Source organism: Phocoena sinus, chromosome 10, assembly GCF_008692025.1.
Source record: "Phocoena sinus isolate mPhoSin1 chromosome 10, mPhoSin1.pri, whole genome shotgun sequence".
NCBI classification, from domain to species: Eukaryota; Metazoa; Chordata; class Mammalia; order Artiodactyla; family Phocoenidae; genus Phocoena; species Phocoena sinus.
Window position 1 is genome coordinate 80,971,840 of NC_045772.1, and position 18,155 is coordinate 80,989,994.

General features: G+C 36.5%; 1 protein-coding gene and 1 non-coding gene across 4 annotated transcripts in view; one reads left to right on the forward strand and one right to left on the reverse strand.

Annotated features, from left to right (window-relative positions):
• Positions 1-18,155, reverse strand: part of FGFR1OP2 (FGFR1 oncogene partner 2) — a 32,837-nt gene that overhangs the window by 7,850 nt on the left and 6,832 nt on the right. For all 3 annotated transcript variants that reach the window (XM_032646125.1, XM_032646123.1, XM_032646124.1), the window contains exons 2-4: positions 11,019-11,155; positions 8,778-8,895; positions 942-1,084 (exon numbers count right to left, since the gene is read on the reverse strand). In XM_032646125.1, coding sequence (XP_032502016.1) covers positions 942-1,084; positions 8,778-8,895; positions 11,019-11,153 — 396 coding nt within the window. In that variant the 5' untranslated portion in view covers positions 11,154-11,155. The remainder of the gene's footprint in view (positions 1-941; positions 1,085-8,777; positions 8,896-11,018; positions 11,156-18,155) is intronic.
• TRNAW-CCA lies at positions 13,789-13,861 on the forward strand. The gene has a single exon. It is a non-coding gene; the product is annotated as a tRNA-Trp (tRNA).

Below are 18,155 nucleotides of genomic sequence, written 5' to 3' on the forward strand. Positions count from 1 at the left end.
GAATTAATAATTTTAAAATACCTACAAGCACCAAGACGGAAGAAATATAACATTTTAAGGAATCTAAAAAGTGTTTCAATAATAGAGAAAGATAAAAATGTTATATGAATATTTCTTAAATAATATTAGTTATAACTAATAGTTAGTTCACCATTATCCAATACAGATAATGGCCTAGTAGTCACAATCTATTCTAATATTTTTATTTCACACCAGCAGTTAAAAATCAGTTTAAAATAAAACATAAACGGAAAAGGACTATTCTACCTGTTTTCAAAACAGGTGCTAGTAAACACAGGGATCAGAATGAGTATGATGAACAGCAGGAAAAACACTAATTTCTATTAGTTCAGCTCTGTCTCTAGAAATGATATTAAGTGATATGTGATGGAGGAGGGGGTGGGGAGGCAATATATTTTATATATACATAAATATATATTTGATACATATATTTCCTCTCCCCCCCACCATGGCACTTCCATTAATAATCAGGAGTATCTATAGTCTGGATGAATTAACCTCATTCAGAAAATAGTCTTAAGAAAAACAAATCTACCTTTAGCTGTTTTCAGATTTTTTAAAAAGTTTTAAGCATTTAATTTTCATTTTTGCAAGAGATATCAATACACAAATTAAAAGAAGTATTTCTTACAAGCAGATAACCTTATAAAAATAATTTTGAATTGAACAGACTTACCTTTATTTCCCAAATAAAGTTTATTTTTTAATATATATTAAAGCTACTAGGGAAGAATGGGAGTTAGAAGAGTAAATCAAACAGAAAATGATACATAACATGAAAAAAATAAGGAGAAGAAAATGTCAAAAAGAGAAGTATTCAATATCATGTAAGTAAGATTCCTATGATTTTTTTAAAAATCTGAACACAAGTTAACCAACTGTCCTTTTCTATTTCAAATTATATTTACAGAAAGGATTACCTTGGTGTGCTGCTCTTTTAACTTCATTATTATCCCTGGATCATCTTTTTTGCTAGCCATTAGCAATCTAAACATTTGCTCTCGATACTTGCTCATTATAAGTTCCAAGGCAGACTGATGTTCTTCCAGGGATGTACGTAATTCTATCAAAAACAACAGTATATTTTATTCAAACTTGAGTTCAGGATGTACAAAGTATTCTCTTCCACATTAATCAAAAAAGCAATTTATAAAGGGGGTATTTTAAAAAGAAAATATGAGGTACAAAAATCTAGCCACATAGAAATAAAGGATACTGGGGCTTCCCTGGTGGCGCAGTGGTTGAGAGTCCACCTGCCGATGCAGGGGACACGGGTTCGTGCCCCGGTCCGGGAAGATTCCACATGCCACAGAGCGGCTGGGCCCATGAGCCATGGCTGCTGGCCTGTGCGTCCAGAGCCTGTGCTCCGCAACAGGAGAGGCCACAATAGTGAGAGGCCTGCGTACAGCAAAAAAAAAAAAGAAAAAGAAAAAAAAAAAAAGAAATAAAGGATACCAAATGGAGTCCTTTATTAGTTCTCAAAATGACCATTTTAAACTCATTTTTTGAGAAATCATTTTAACAAATATTTACTGAATAGGAATTAAGTATCAGATCATGCTCTATATTAGGAATACCAAAAGGCCATAAAGCTCAGAGTCTAGTGGAGAAAACAAAACATAAATAATTAAAATACAATGTGGTAAGTGTAGAGTGGAGCTCTATCCAAATACATATAGAAAGTCTGTGAGGAAAAATTGGTGAAAGCTTCACAGTTGTATAGTATTGAGATCAACTTGCATTCCTTGAAATGAAAAATAAATGACAGGGCATTCTAAGCAGGGAGGCATGAAACTGGATGGTGTGTTTGGGAAATAGTTCAGGGTTACAAGAGCAAAGGTTTCACGGAGAAGAGAAGTATGGGAAGAATACAAAAAAGAAGGCTTGGAGTCGACTTTGAAGGACGATGGATAAGAAAATAGTACACAGTGAAGGTTCTCAAGCAAAAGAATAACATAATCAGATATATTTTTGAAAAATCAATCTGATGCCTGTGTTGAAGATGGACTGGAGGGAAAAGACACTGAAATCAGGGAGACCAATGAGGACAGTTCAGGCAAGAGACTATGAACACCTAAGTTGTGGGCCAAAGTGGTGGGACTGCCGAGAATGAAACGGAGTTATTTCATAGGTAATGACAATGGTGCAAACTGGATACTGAGGGTGAGAGTCTTAAGATCCAAGTAAGGTAGACATTCATATGTAGGACAGGATAAAGAGCAATAAATATCCTCTCTATCTGGGGAGCTACCTTGATCACACGCCTCTTAATCACCACATCAGAGCCTTTTGCCCTCAGCTGTCTGTGGTTCTGCTTCTGCATGGGCTCCAACTAACTTCACATAGGAGCAATCTGACTTCAGACTTCTGCCTGGCTTCCGGCTAGCACCGTGCACCTCTGTCTTCCACCCCTGAGTCACATAGCACAAATGAAATTGCCTTTCATAGCTAAGCTAAAAAAGTTTTATTACTCAGTACCGAGAGTACTGGCTGACACAAGGGAGGAGATGTAGAGTGTCAGGTCCATTAAAAATATGCTATCTTAATCCTCATCCAAATCTGAGACGAGGATATTATCCATTCCATCATGCAGATGGAGAAACTGAGACTCTGCAAAGGATAAAATATTTCTCCAATTTAATAAAATTCAACTGTAAAAAGAGTGACGTGTGACCCAGCAGAAACAAAAAATAGATGTGTGATAGCAGCAAGAATGGAGAAGAAATGAAGATGGAGTGAGTCAGGAAATGTGTAGGTATTGCTGCTAGTCCGTGGGTGCCTCAACAGTCCTTGTTGTTTCCTTCCACATTCCTGAAATAGTGCCTTCGCTGCCTTTTCCTCAAAGTTCCAGCTAAGCATGCTGTTTCCTAGTGGAACCCTAAATAATACAGCAGCCATGTGGTTGGCAGGGTCTTGGAGCTCGGTCCTGGTGTCAGGTGGGAGAGCTGAGTTCAGCTGGGAGAGCTGAGTTCAGGACACTGGACCACCAGAGACCTCCCAGCCACACATAATATCAATTGGTGAGAGCTCTCCCAGAGATCTCCAAACTCAACGCTAAGACCCAGCTCCACCCAACAGCCAGCAAGCTCCAGTGCTGCACGCCCCATGCCAAACGACTACCAAGACAGGAACACAGCCCCACCATTAGCAGAGAGGCTGCCTAAAATCATACTAAGTTCACAGAAATCCCAAAACACACCACCGGACGTGCCCCTGCCCACCAGAAAGATAAGATCCAGCCCCACCCACCAGAACACAGGAACCAGTCCCCTCCACCAGGAAGCCTACATAACCACTGAACCAGCCTCACCCACAGGGGGCAGACACCAGAAACAACGGGAACTATGAACTTGCAGCCTGCAAAAAGGAGACCCCAAAGTTAAACAAAATGAGAAGACAGAGAAATATGCAGCAGAAGAAGGAACAAGGTAAAAACCCACCAGACCAAACAAATGAAGAGGAACTAGGCAGTCTACCTGAAAAAGAATTCAGAGTTATGATAGTAAACATGATCCAAAATCTTGGAAACAGAATGGAGAAAATACAAGAAACATTTAACAAGGACTAGAAGAACTAAAGAGCAAACAAACAATGATGAACAAAACAATAAATGAAATTAAAAATTCTCTAGAAGGAATCAATAGCAGAATAACTAAGACAGGAGAACGGATAAGTGACCTGGAAAATAAAACAGTGGAAATAACTACGGCAGAGCAGAATAAAGAAAAAAGAATGAAAAGAATTGAGGACAATCTCAGAGACCTCTCTGAGACAACATTAAACACACCAACATTCAAATTATAGGGGTCCCAGAAGCAAAAGAGAAAAAGAAAGGGTCTGAGAAAAGATTTGAAGAGACTATAGCTGAAAACTTTCCTAACATAGGAAAGGAAATACTCAATCAAGACCAGGAAGTGCAGAGAGTCCCATACAGGATAAATCCAAGAAGAAACACGCCAAGACACATATCAATCAAACTATCAAAAATTAAATACAAAGAAAAAATATTAAAAGCAACAAGGGAAAAGCAACAAATAACATACAAGGGAATCCCCATAAGGTTAACAGCTGATCCTTCAGCAGAAACCCTGCAAGCCAGAAGGGAGTGGTAGGACATATTTAAACTGATGAAAGGGAAAAACCTACAATCAAGATTACTCTACCCGGCAAGGATCTCATTCAGATTCGAAGGAGAACTTAAAACCTTTACAGACAAGCAAAAGCTAAGAGAATTCAGCACCACCAAACCAGCTTTACAACAAATGCTAAAGGAACTTCTCTAGGCAGGAAACACAAGAGAAGGAAAAGACCTCCAATAAAAAACCCAAAACAATTAAGAAAACGGGATTAGGAACATACATATCGATAATTACCTTAAATGTAAAAGGATTAAATGCTCCAACCAAAAGACATACACTGGCTGAATGTATACAAAAACAAGACCCATATATATGCTGTCTACAAGAGACCCACTTCAGACCTAGAGACACATACAGACCGAAAGTGAGGGGATGGAAAAAGATATTCCATGCAAATGGAAATCAAAAGAAAGCTGGAGTAGCAATTCTCATATCAGACAAAATAGACTTTAAAATAAAGACTATTACAAGAGCCAAAGAAGGACACCACATAATGATCAAGGGATCAATCCAAGAAAAAGATGTAACAACTGTAAATATTTATGCACCCAACATAGGAGCACCTCAATACATCAGGCAAATGCTAACAGCCATAAAAGGGGAAATCGACAGTAACACAATAATAGTAGGGGACTTTAACACCCCACTTTAACCAATGCACAGATAATCCAAAATGAAAATAAATAAGGAAACACAAGCTTTAAATGACACATTAAACAAGATGGACTTAATTGATATTTATAGGACATTCCATCCAAAAACAACAGAATACATGTTCTTCTCAAGTGTTCATGGAACATTCTCCAGTACAGACCATATCTAGGGTCACAAATGAAGCCTTGGTAAATTTAAGAAAACTGAAGTCATATCAAGTATCTTTTCTGACCATAACACTATGAGACTACATATTGATTACAGGAAAAAAACTGTAAAAAATACAAACACATGGGGGCCAAACAATACACTATAAATAACCAAGAGATCCCTAAAGAAATCAAAGAGGAAATTAAAAATTACCTAGAAACAAATGACAATGAAAATACGATGACCAGAAACCTATGGGATGCAGCAGAAGCAGTTCTAAGTGGGGAGTTGGCAGCAATACAATCCTACCTCAAGAAACAAGAAACATCTCAGATAAACAACCTAACCTTACAACAAAAGCAATTAGAGAAAGAAGAACAAGAAAACGCCCAAAGTTGGCAGAAGGAGAGAACTCATACAGATCATATCAGAAATAAATGAAAAAGAAATGAAGGAAACAATAGGAAGATCAATATAACTAAAAGCTGGTTCGTAAAGAAGATAAATAAAATTGATAAACCATTAGCCAGACTCATCAAGAAAAAAAGGGAGAAAAATCAACAAAATTAGAAATGAAAATGGAGAAGTAACAACTGACACTGCAGAAATACAAAGGATCATGAGAGATTACTACAAGCAACTCTATGCCAATAAAATGGACAACCTGGAAGAAATGGACAAATGCTTAAAAAAGCACAACCTTCCGAGACTGAACCAGGAAGAAATAGAAAATATAAACAGACCGATCACAAGCACTGAAATTGAAACTCTGATTAAAAATCTTCCAACAAACAAAAGCCCAGGACCAGATGGCTTCACAGGCGAATTCTATCCAACATTTAGAGAAGAGCTAACACCCATCCTTCTCAAACTCTTCCAAAATATAGCAGAGGAAGGAACACTCCTAAACTCATTCTACAAAGCCAGCATCACCCTAATACCAAAACCAGACAAAGATGTCACAAAAAAAACTATAGGCCAATATCACTGATGAACATAGATGCAAAAGTCCTCAACAAATACTAGCAAACAGAATCCAACAGCATATTAAAAGGATCATACACCATGATCAAGTGGGGTTTATCCCAGGAATGTAAGGATTCTTCAATATACTCAAATCTATGTGATATACCATATTAACAAATTGAAGGCGAAAAACCATATGATCATCTCAATAGATGCAGAAAAAGCTTTTGACAAAATTCAACACCCATTTATGAAAAAAACTCTCCAGAAAGTAGGCATAGAGGGAACCTACCTCAACATAATAAAGGCCATATATGACAACCCCACAGCCAATATCGTTCTCAGTGGTGGAAACTGAAACCATTTCCACTAAGATCAGGAACAAGACAAGGTTGCTCACTCTCACCACTATTATTCAACATAGTTTTACAAGTTTTAGCCACAGCAATCAGACAAGAAAAAGGAATCCAAATCAGAAAAGAAGTAAAACTGTCACAGTTTGCAGATGACATGACATTATACAGAGAGAATCCTAAAGATGCTACCAGAAAACTACTAGAGCTAATCAATGAATGTGATAAAGTAGCAGGATACAAAATTAATGCACAGAAATCTCTTACATTCCTATACACTAATGATGAAAAATCTGAAACAGAAATTAAAGAAACACTCCCATTCACCACTGCAACAAAAAGAATAAAATACCTAGGACTAAACCTACCTAAGGAGACAAAAGACCTGTATGCAGAAAACTATAAGACACTGATGAAAGAAATTAAAGACGATACAGATGGAAAGATATACCATGTTCCTGGATTGGAAGAATCAACATTGTGAAAATGACCAAACTACCCAAAGCTATCTACAGATTCAAAGCAATCCCTACCAAACTACCAAAGGCATTTTTCACAGAACTAGAACAAAAAATTTCACAATTTGTATGGAAACTCAAAAGACCCCGAATAGCCAAAGCAATCTTGAGAAAGAAAAATGGAGCTGGAGCAGTCAGGATCCTGGACTTCAGACTATACTACAAAGCTACAGTAATGAAGACAGTATGGTACTGGCACAAAAAGAGAAATATAGATCAATGGAACAGGATAGAAAGCCAAGAGGTAAACCCATGCACATATGGTCACCTTATCTTTGATAAAGGAGGCAAGAATATACAATGGTGAAAAGACAGTCTCTTCAATAAGTGGTGCTGGGATAACTGGACAGCTACATGTAAAAGAATGAAATTAGAACACTCCCTAACACCATACACAAAAATAAACTCAAAATGGATTAAAGACCTAAATGTAAGGCCAGACACTCTAAAACTCTTAGAGGAAAACACAGGCTGAACATTCTATGACATAAATCACAGCAAGATCCTTTTTGACCCACCTCCTAGAGAAATGGAAATAAAAACAAAAATAAACAAATGGGACCTAATGAAACTTCAAAGCTTTTGCACAGCAAAGGAAACCATAAACAAGATGAAAAGACAACCCTCAGAATGGGAGAAAATATTTGCAAATGAAGCAACTGACAAAGGATTAATCTCCAAAATGTACAAGCAGTTCACGCAGCTCAATATTAAAAAAATAAACAACCCAATCCAAAAATGGGCAGAAGACCTAAATAGGCATTTCTCCAAAGAATATATACAGATTGCCAACAAACACATGAAAGGATGCTATCACCTCACACCAGTCAGAATGGCCATCGTCAAAAAATCTACAAACAATAAATGCTGGAGAGGGTTTGGAGAAAAGGAACCCTCTTGCACTGTTGGTGGGAATGTAAATTGATACAGCCACTATGGAGAACAGTATGGAGGTTCCTTAAAAAACTAAAAATAGAACTACCATATGACCCAGCAATCCCACTACTAGGCATATACCCAGAGAAAACCATAATTCAAAAAGACACATGCACCCCAATGTTCACTGCAGCAGTGTTTACAATAGCCATACAATGGAAGCAGCCTAGATGTCTATCAACAGATGAATGGATAAAGAAGATGTGGCACATATATACAATGCAATATTACTCAGCCATAAAAAGAAACGATCCTGAGCTATTTGTAGTGAGGTGGATGGACCTAGAGTCTGTCATACAGAGTGAAGTAAGTCAGAAAGAGAAAAACAAATACCGTATCCTAACAGATATGTATGGAATCTAAAAAAAAAAAAAAAAATGGTTCCAACTAACCTAGGGGCAGGACAGGAATAAAGACGCAGACGTAGAGGATGGACTTGAGGACATGGAGAGGGGGAAGGGTAAGCTGGGATGAAGTGAGAGAGTGGCAATGACATATATACACTACCAAAAGCAAAACAGATAGCTAGTAGGAAGCAGCTGCATAGCAGAGGGAGATGAGCTCAGTGCTTTGTGACCACCTAGAGGGGTAGGATAGGGAGGATGGGAGTGAGATGCAAGAGGGAGGGGATATGGGGTTATACGTATATGTATAGCTGATTCACTGTTATACAGCAGAAACTAACACAACATTGCAAAGCAATTTTACTCCAATGAAGATGTTTTTAAAAAAAGAGCAATAACTACGATTTAGGCATAATGGACTAGAAATGTCAAAAAGTAACTTTAACTGGCTATTTTCCCATTTTATTTAATTAATTAATTTATTGACCATGCCACACAGCTTGTGGAATCTTAGTTCCCCAAGCAGGTACTGAACCCGGGCCCATGGCAGTGAAAGTGCAGAGTCATAACTGCCGGACCACCAGGGAATTCCCTTTTTTCCCATTTTAAAAAATAGTAATTGGTCCCAAGTTGATAGTACAGTTGCAGATTAAAGTTCTCTTTTGATTTGCTATACACAGTGATAATATAGCTTGCCTTTGTTCTCTTGTTGCAATTCTCTGATTTGTCTGTTTTCTTGCTGGATACCCATAACTAATGTGGACCGTGGCCGATGTCTTGCAACTTCATTAAGTTCTTGAATTTCTTCTTGATACTAATGAAAAGATTTTTATTAAAATGTAAGAGAAAATATTTGAAAATATGTATCCGATACACACACACACACATATATGTATATTTGATAAAGAACCCTTACAACTCAACAATAAAAGGAAAAATAACTCAATTTAAAAATGGGCAAACAAGTAAGTTCTGAGGATGTAATGTACATCATGGTGTCTAGAGTTAACAATATTGTATTATATACTTGCAAGTTGCCAAGAGAATACATCTTAAATGTATACACACACACACGAACGGTAATTATGTGAGGTGATGGAGGTATTAACTAACCTCATTGTGGTACGTAATCTTTTCACAAAATATACATATATCAATATATATTGTACACCTTAAAGTTACACAATGTTGTATGTCAAGTATATCTCAGTAAAGCTGGAAAAAAATAGGTAAAGGATTTGAAGAGACATTTCTCTAAAGAAAATAAACACATGAAAGATGCTTAACATCATTAGTCATTCAGGAAATACAATTCAGTGTAACAAGGAGATACCACTTCACAACGACTAGGATGAGCTTAATCAAAAAGCAAGTAATAGCAAGTGTTGGAGAGGATGTGGAGAAATCACTCCCATATACTGTTCATGGGAATGTAAAATGATATGCCTGCTCTGGAAAACAGTCAGGCAGATGCTCTAAAAGTTAAATATAGATTTTTAAGACCCATCCATTCTAATTGAACTAGGTATATACCCAAGAAAATTGAAAACATATGTCCACATAGAAACTTACAAACAACTATTCATAGCAGTATTATACATAATAGCCAAAAAATAGAAACAATCCAAATGTCCATCAACCAATGAACAGATAAACACAATGTGCTGTATCCTTACAATGAATATTATTTAGCAATAAAAAGGAAGCAGGTACTGATACATGCTACAACATCGATGAAACCTGAAAACATTACGTTAAAAAAAGTCACAGAAAGCCACATATTGTATGATTCCATTCATATGAAATGTCTAAAAGAGGCAAATCCGTAGAGACAGACAGATTTGTAGTTTCCAGCGGCCAGGGAAAGGGAGAACTAGGGAGTAGCTACTAATGGATATGGGCTTTTGGGGTAATGAAGTGTTCTCAAACTAGATAGTAATTATGGTTGCACAGCATGTGAATATACTAAAATCCAAGGACCTGCACTCTTCAAAAGGGTAAACTTTATGGTATGGTTCTTAACTCTGGTTGTCAACCCCCCTTTTTCACAACTCAATACCAGATATATATGTTCACTGGAATGCATGAATCAAGGTAGACAGGGATGTATGTAATGTGTTTAGGGCAACACAGTTGCAAAACAAAATAAGTAAACTTCCTTCACTATTTTCAGCAGCTTTGTTAAAAGCAGTAACCCTGGGTTGCTTCCTTTTACAAAAGGGATGATGCATTTCTAGAGTGTAAGCTATGAATATATATTTTCCTCCAGTGATTTCCATCATAATATCAGAGATTTTATAATTCTCTTAGAGTTGAAACTCTTTATCAAAAGAGGGCTTAAAATAGTAGCTCACTGGAAAGTTCTTATATACAACAGTAAGGATAACAAGAAGTGAAGCCCTTTTTATTTCTTCTTTAACTGGCAGCATTAAATGAAAAATAAGGTAGGAAGTACAAATGCAGTAACTGCAAAAGGTGGAAACCAGATATTGCTTTGCATCATTTTCAAAAACTATTTTATTGTTAAATAGTGTCACCTAAATACTCTTATAAAGAAAAATATTTCTACATTATAAAAATAGGAGACAGAGCAAAATATGTGTCAATTATATAGTGAAAGATATTATCTGGTCTTTGTCAAATGTATCTAGACCTAAAAAATTCATATATTTTCCAAACTCAAATGTGCATCACTGTCAGGAAAGTGATCAAGTCTATATGTTTTAGAATATATACATATATACATGCCAGTCGAACTTGACAAAATTACATTTCAGTCTAAAGTAAACTGAAACACACCAGTCAAGCTACTTTTAAATTTTAGAGAACATTAAAAAATAATAAAATACTAATTAAGCAGAAGTTTACAATTCAAGCAACACATAAATATCAATGACTGCTTCTTTAAAATGGAATCAGCAAGGAAAAACATCAAACCTGCTTCATAGCTTCTACTCGCTTGTTGAGAGCTGTGGTTTGCTCAATCAGAGATTCTGCTGCATCGTCGTGATCTCTCAGTCTTTCAACAAGGGCTTTAGCATCAGCAAGTGCCTTCTCAATTGTGCAACTCATTTCTAAAGGAATATGTATAATTAAAAATGAAAATCAAGATTCAAAACAAAGCTGGCATAGCATCTTATTTTAGTTTCACGTTAACACAGATATGCTTAAGCTACATTTGTTACTGGATTGCTCACTGTCTCGGAAGAAGAAACATCTAAGAACACCTGTGGTTTTGATTCTGTTAAGGTAGAACAAACTCAAAAGTGAATTTATAATATTCAAAAAATACAATGCGTATAAATATATATAATTATATAATTACACATATATATATATATACACACACACACATATGTGTGTGTGCGATCATACATGTATGATTTGCAGACATAATCAGAATGTATTTAAAACACCCTGAATTTATAGTGGGGAAAAAAAGTACACATCCAATGGATATATTTTATGTTATATAGAAATTGTGCTCTTCATAAGGGCAAACTCTATCGATAAAGTCATTTGTCATTTGTGAAAAAGGTCACTTTATTAGTCTTTATTCTGCAGTCAATGACTGTCAGGTCTCTGACCATAGACCCTTCCTAGCCTCTGCTTGGTCAGGTGACCTGAGACACCATTCACAAATGCACACTACTGACCAGCCAAAGTGGCCTCTCTGTGTCATGCTATGCTCAAGTGTCAACCTCCTTCTGGAGGAACTTTGGCTTCTTATATAAAATTGCATTATAATCCTAACTCTTGCACCTTCCTTAGTGAATGGCAAAGAAGGTTGTAACTTAGAACAACACTGGCCATTGTGGGAAACTTCTGAGGTGTTAAAATCAATAATTAATATACATAAAAGGAACTCAAAAAATTAGGAGGCAAAACATGAAGCAGCCAATAGTTATTGTAGTTTCTTCAACTGGTATGCTGAGACCTCAAAACAAAATTTTAATCTTAAAATAATGTCTCTCAAAAACTTTAACCTTCTGAAACTTATCATTCTTCAATTTTTCTCTTTCTACTAAGTGTCACCTTACTTTCTATATAAGCTACCCTTTCTTCAAGATTTTCTCAAAAAATAAAATTACACTGTAAAATTACTAGGCCAGAAGCCAGGTCTATAGATATTAAATTAAAACTCAGGTACAGAACCAAGTTAAGGGCTATAATGAAGGATTTTCATCAAGTTTAGGAAGACAGAAATCTGCTACAGAATGTAGGACAGTTAGATCCTACTGCACTGGACTATAGTTCAGTTAATTATTAGCCCCTCAGATAGAGAAAAATGCAGTAAGTACAAAAGAGATTTAAATAACCCAACTACATAACATTTTAAAAGAAGGAAAGAAAACACAGCAGGCCATTTTAGCAGGCTTTCATTTAAGGTTATATAGCAAAGATTCAAAATTGTAAACTAAATAAAGATGAAAAAATGTTCAACAGTATTCTTGGTTGTACCCAACAGCTGAAGCAAAGGGTATACTGTCCTGTTATTATAACAGGTTTAAAGCTGAATAAAAAGATTTTATCAAAATAAATTAAAATGTAAAACTGCCAATCTAGAAAATATTCATGACTAGACATTTCCAGAGAGCTTTAAGAATTAAGCTGGAAACTAATACAATTTCTGTCTCTCTAGATAAAACAAGCAAAAGATTTGTCCTCTAATATCTAGGAGATTTAGATAAGCGTACTTCAAAATACAAGCAAAAGGGCAATTAAAGGAACCAATGGCTCGTACTGGCTAAAACACAAAAGGACAGCCATTCAAAATCTATCTAAGATGCTGCTCCAAGGGAGACATTAGTCTCCAATAATGCCTTGCCCTTCCTCTAAACTTCCAAGGGGAATAATCTAAAATTATAGATAGGGGCTTCCGTGGTGGCGCAGTGGTTGAGAGTCCGCCTGCCGATGCAGGGCACATGGGTTTGTGCCCCGGTCCGGGAAGATCCCACATGCCACGGAGCGGCTGGGCCCGTGAGCCATGGCTGCTGAGCCTGGGCGTCCGGAGCCTGTGCTCCGCAACGGGAGAGGCCACAACAGTGAGAGGCCCGCATACCGCAAAAAAAAAATAAAATTATAGATAGGTAATAGTATGGCTTTCCTATTTATGTGGGAGTTACTATATCTCCATATCTCCCATCAATCCCACTACTATAGAACAGCAGATCCTTCAGAGTAAAATTTTAAAGTTATTTGTGGGAAAAAAAAATTAAAAAGAGAAAAAAATATTTGTCTTATAGTAAAAATAACTGGTTGTAATGGTGAAAGAAATTTTTAAAAAGTCTAGAGAAAGTTATAAAAGATCTTAGAGAAGTAAAGTTTATCTTGATTTAATAGAACAAGTCAAGTATGAGGAACCTCTGACAGTCCTAGGTTCCAACCTAAGATATTGTTAAATGATACTGTTGGGACTACTATGAGAAGAATACCTCTTTATGCTTTGTAACAACATGACATCTACAAACAATAGATAGGAGGCGTTTCCAAATAAAATGCACTAAAGTTCCTATATATGATCAGATGATAGGTGATCTAGACATGAGAATACCTATACTGTGTGTAATTCAGTAAGTTGCCCTCTCCCCAAAAGCCATGCTCCCAGAATTCTCTGGGCGAAGGAATCTACAGAGCCCTGAAACTAGATGGAATCTTTCCAGATAATCATAAATCTTTCTTTTTGAAATACGAAAAAGTTGGGACTTCCCTGGTGGTCCAGTGGTTAAGACTCCATGCTCCCAATGCAGGGGGCCCAGGTTCAATCCCTGGTCAGGGAACTAGATCTCGCAATGCCACAACTAAAGATCCCACATGCTGCAACAAAGACCCTGTGTGCTGAAACAAAGACCCAGCATAGCCAAATAAATAATAAATAAATAATTTTTTTTTTAAAAAAAGGAATATGCAAAAGTTAAGCTGTGTTCTGGGGGTATCAACTTGACAACATGGCACCAAAGACCCACTGCCTATTAAATCCTATGCTTTGATTCAGTAGCTAAGGCTCACCCTCCTTGCCTCAGAGCAATCACAGGCCTCAACTAAATTAGTCAAAGCACCTTCAGAGTTTATACTAGGTCTGTATACCTAATGTTCCCATATGTAGTAAATCTCAACTGCTAAATGAAAGCACCCTAAAATCATCTACTAGTGGAATAATTATGAAATGTTTTTACTTTCTCCGCTTCATATTACCATCTTCTGGTACAAAACTCACTCCAACAATCATACCTACTGGAAGAAAATCTCGTGACTGTGTTCCCATGATTCAAGGAGTGTCCAAGCCCAAAGCAAAGCCTTTGAATTCTCTAGCACCAAATCCCGACTTTACTGTTTGTTAACAGGTTTTGCATCAAACATGAAAAGTGACGTGCATCAGGCTTGATATGTAACAGGCACTTCAGTCATGCTGATAAAATTCAATTTCTTACCAGAAGCCAAACTGATCAAATGACTTAACTGTGGCCTTCTAAGATAGAGCAACTCGTTAAAATGAAAGAGCAAATATATACACTAATAGCTGAATTGTTTTTGGAATAATTCACTTCTTTAAAAGCTGCAAGGAAGTTCCTCAGATATCCTTTAAAAAACAACAAATACATTAACTACTTGATGGCTTGATGCTACCTAAAATAATAAGGTAGAGATGCACAGTAAAAAAAAAAAAAGATTCTAAAGCTAGTATCATATATTACAGATACTATCGAACTACTTAAAAGTACATAGTTATAAAAACATTACTTTTACTAAAAGTCCTATGCAAGGGTTTCACATAAAACAATGAAATCTTAAGAAATCCATGGAGAAGTCAAAGATTCCATCACAGACACACAAAATCTGGCCTGCCAAATTCCAGAAAGAAATATGGGATGATCAGGTTATAAAATCCATGAGTATAAGAGCTGACATAATCAGGATGGCTACCTGATAGCACCAGACAAAACCTCGAATGAACACTAACTCATTCCAGTAGAAAAAGATTAGCCACAATATTAAACACTGATGGGAAAATTGCTTGGATGGCAGAGGATATGGTCCAGTACACACCTTATTTGTAAATAAATGTATCCAGAAAAACTGTAAAGGTGAAGCGAGGACTAAAACCATTCCTAAAGGACGTTTTGAACATCTCCAAGTGGATTTTATAGGGTTGCCTCTCTCTATGGTTTAGGACTACATAACCTTCCTAAATATACAAGTAATGTATTAATAATAGTATATTTATTTATGTTACAGATGGATTTTAAAAGTCCCCTACTGAAAAGCCATAATACTCACAATGGTTAATATACTATTATATTTTGTGTCCTTCCAAGAATATTCTAACTTGTCAATCAGGTAAAATAGAAACATTTAACTGGATCAGTTATTCATGAATTTAAATTATGCAACACTTTGCCTCTTTCTCAGAAATCTTTCTGCTTGTATCATTCTCAGTCCTCAGCAAACCCAAAACAGGATAAATCCAAGAAGGTCCAAGCTCAGACACATCATAATCAAATTTCTGAAAATGAAAGACAAAGAAAAAATCCTGAAAGCAGCCAGAGAAAAATAACATATTACTTACAGAGAACCAATATTTTGAATGACTATAGATTTTTCATCAGAAATCAGGAAGGCCAGTTAAAAGCGCTAAAGAATGGAACTCTCAACCCATAATTCTATATCCAGTGAAAATACCGTTCATATATGAAGGTAAAATAAAAATCATTCTCAGAGGAAGAAAAACAGAATCCATTTCCAGTAGATTTGTTCTAAAGGAAATTCTTCAGAGGGAAGCAAAATGATAGCAGAAGGAAACTTAGAGTATCAGGAATAAAGGAAGAGCAAGAGAAATCATAAATATCTTGATAAAAATAATAGACTATTCTCTTTTTGAGTGCTTTAAAATGTCTGATATTTGAAAACAAAAGCTATAACTTTTGTGATGGAATTTTCAATTTATGTAGATGTAATATATAACTACAACATTAACGGGGAGGGTTAATGTTGAAATGATAAAATGTCAATTGTAAACAAACATATATGTTGTAATACTAGAGAAATCCCTAAAAAAAAGCAGTATGGAGATAAGAGTCAAAATCATAACAGATGAATTAAAATGAATAAAAAGTTTTAATAACCCAAAAGGAGGAGAAAAGGGGAAAGGAAAGAACAAAACACTGAGGGTACAAACTGAAAACAAATAATATGGTGGATCTAAATACAAACATATTAATAACTACACTAAATATAAATGTTCTAAACACATTAGAACATGCAGTCTGATCATCTAACTCTTTAATTAGGATTTAAAACAGGACCCAGGGGCTTCCCTGGTGGTGCAGTGGTTGACAGCCGTTCGTGCCCCAGTCCGGGAAGATCCCACATGCTGTGGAGTGGCTGGGCCCGTGAGCCATGGCCGCTGAGCCTGCGCGTCCAGAGCCTGTGCTCCGCAATGGGAGAGGCCACAACAGTGAGAGGCCCGCGTACAGCAAAAAAAAAAACAACACAGGACCCAATTATATGTTGTCTACACGAAACTCACTTCAAGTATGATATAGGTAGGTTAAAAGTAAAAGGATGGAAAGAGACACACTATATAAACACCAATCAAAATAACACCAGTGTACTAATAATAAGTACACGAAAAGGTGCTCAACATGATTAGCCATCAGGGAACTGCAAATCAAAATAACAAGATTCTACTTCATATCTACTAGGCTGGCTATATAATAAAAAAGATAGTAGGTGTTGGCTAGGATGTAGAGAATTTAGAGCTTTCATGGACTGCTGGTTGGAATGTAAAATGGTGCAGCCACTTTGGAAACCAGTCTGGCAGTTCCTCAAAAGGTTAAGCACATGATCTAGCAATTCCCCTCCTAGGTACACACCAAGAAAATGAAAACATGTCCTTGCAGAAAATTGTACATGAATGTTCATAGCAACACTATTCATAATAGCTCCAAAGTAGAAATAGCCCAAATGTCCAACAACTGAGAAATGAATAAATAAAATGTGATATAATGAATATTTTTTGACCCAAAAAAAAGAGGAATGATGTACTGACATAAGCTACAAAATGGATGAAACTTGAAAAATTATGCTAAGTGAAAGAAGCTGGTCACAAAGGAGCACATATTTTGATTCCATTTACATGAAATGTCCACAAGATGCACGTTCATATAGGCAGAAAGTAGATTAGTGATTTGTCTAGGGTCAAAGGGAGAGGGGGAAGATAAGGGGAATGGGTAGTGACTTAATGGGCATAGATTTTTGGAGTGAAGAAAATATTCTAAAATTGATTGTGGTGATGGTTGCACAACTCTGTGAATATAAAAAAAAACCATCAAATTGTACATATTAAATGATGGACTATTATGGTATGTGAAATTGTATCTCAATAAAGGTATATTTTAAAAAGAGAGCTGGGGGCTATATTAATACTAGATGAGGGACTTCCCTGGTGGCACAATGGTTAAGAATCCACCTGCCAATGCAGGGGACACGGGTTCAAGCCCTGGTCCGGGAAGATTCCACATGCTGCGGAGCAACTAAGCCCATGTGCCACAACTACTGAGCCTGTGCTCTAGAGCCCGTGAGCCACAACTACTGAGCCTGCATGCCACAACTACTGAAGCCTGCACACCTAGAGCCCATGCTACACAACAAGAGAAGCCCGCACACCTCAAGAAAAAGTAGCCCCCGCTCGCTGCAGCTAGAGAAAACCTGCGCACAGCAACAAAGACCCAACGCAGCCAAAATTAAAGAAATAAATATATTTTTAAAAATATACTAGATGAATTAGACTTCAGAGAAAAGAAAATTACCAGGGATAAAAGAGGGGCAATACATAGTTGATAAAAGGGCCAACTCACCAAGAACACATAAGAATCCTAAATGTATATGTACCTAACTAGAGAGCTTCAAAATCAAATAAAAACTGAAGAAAATAAATAGACATATCCTCACTTACTGCTGAAATCTTCAACACTTCTTTCTCAGTAACTGATGGAACTAGTACACAGAAAATCAGCAACGATATAGAAGAAATGAACAAACTCCATCAACTAAGTAGACTGAATTGATAATTTA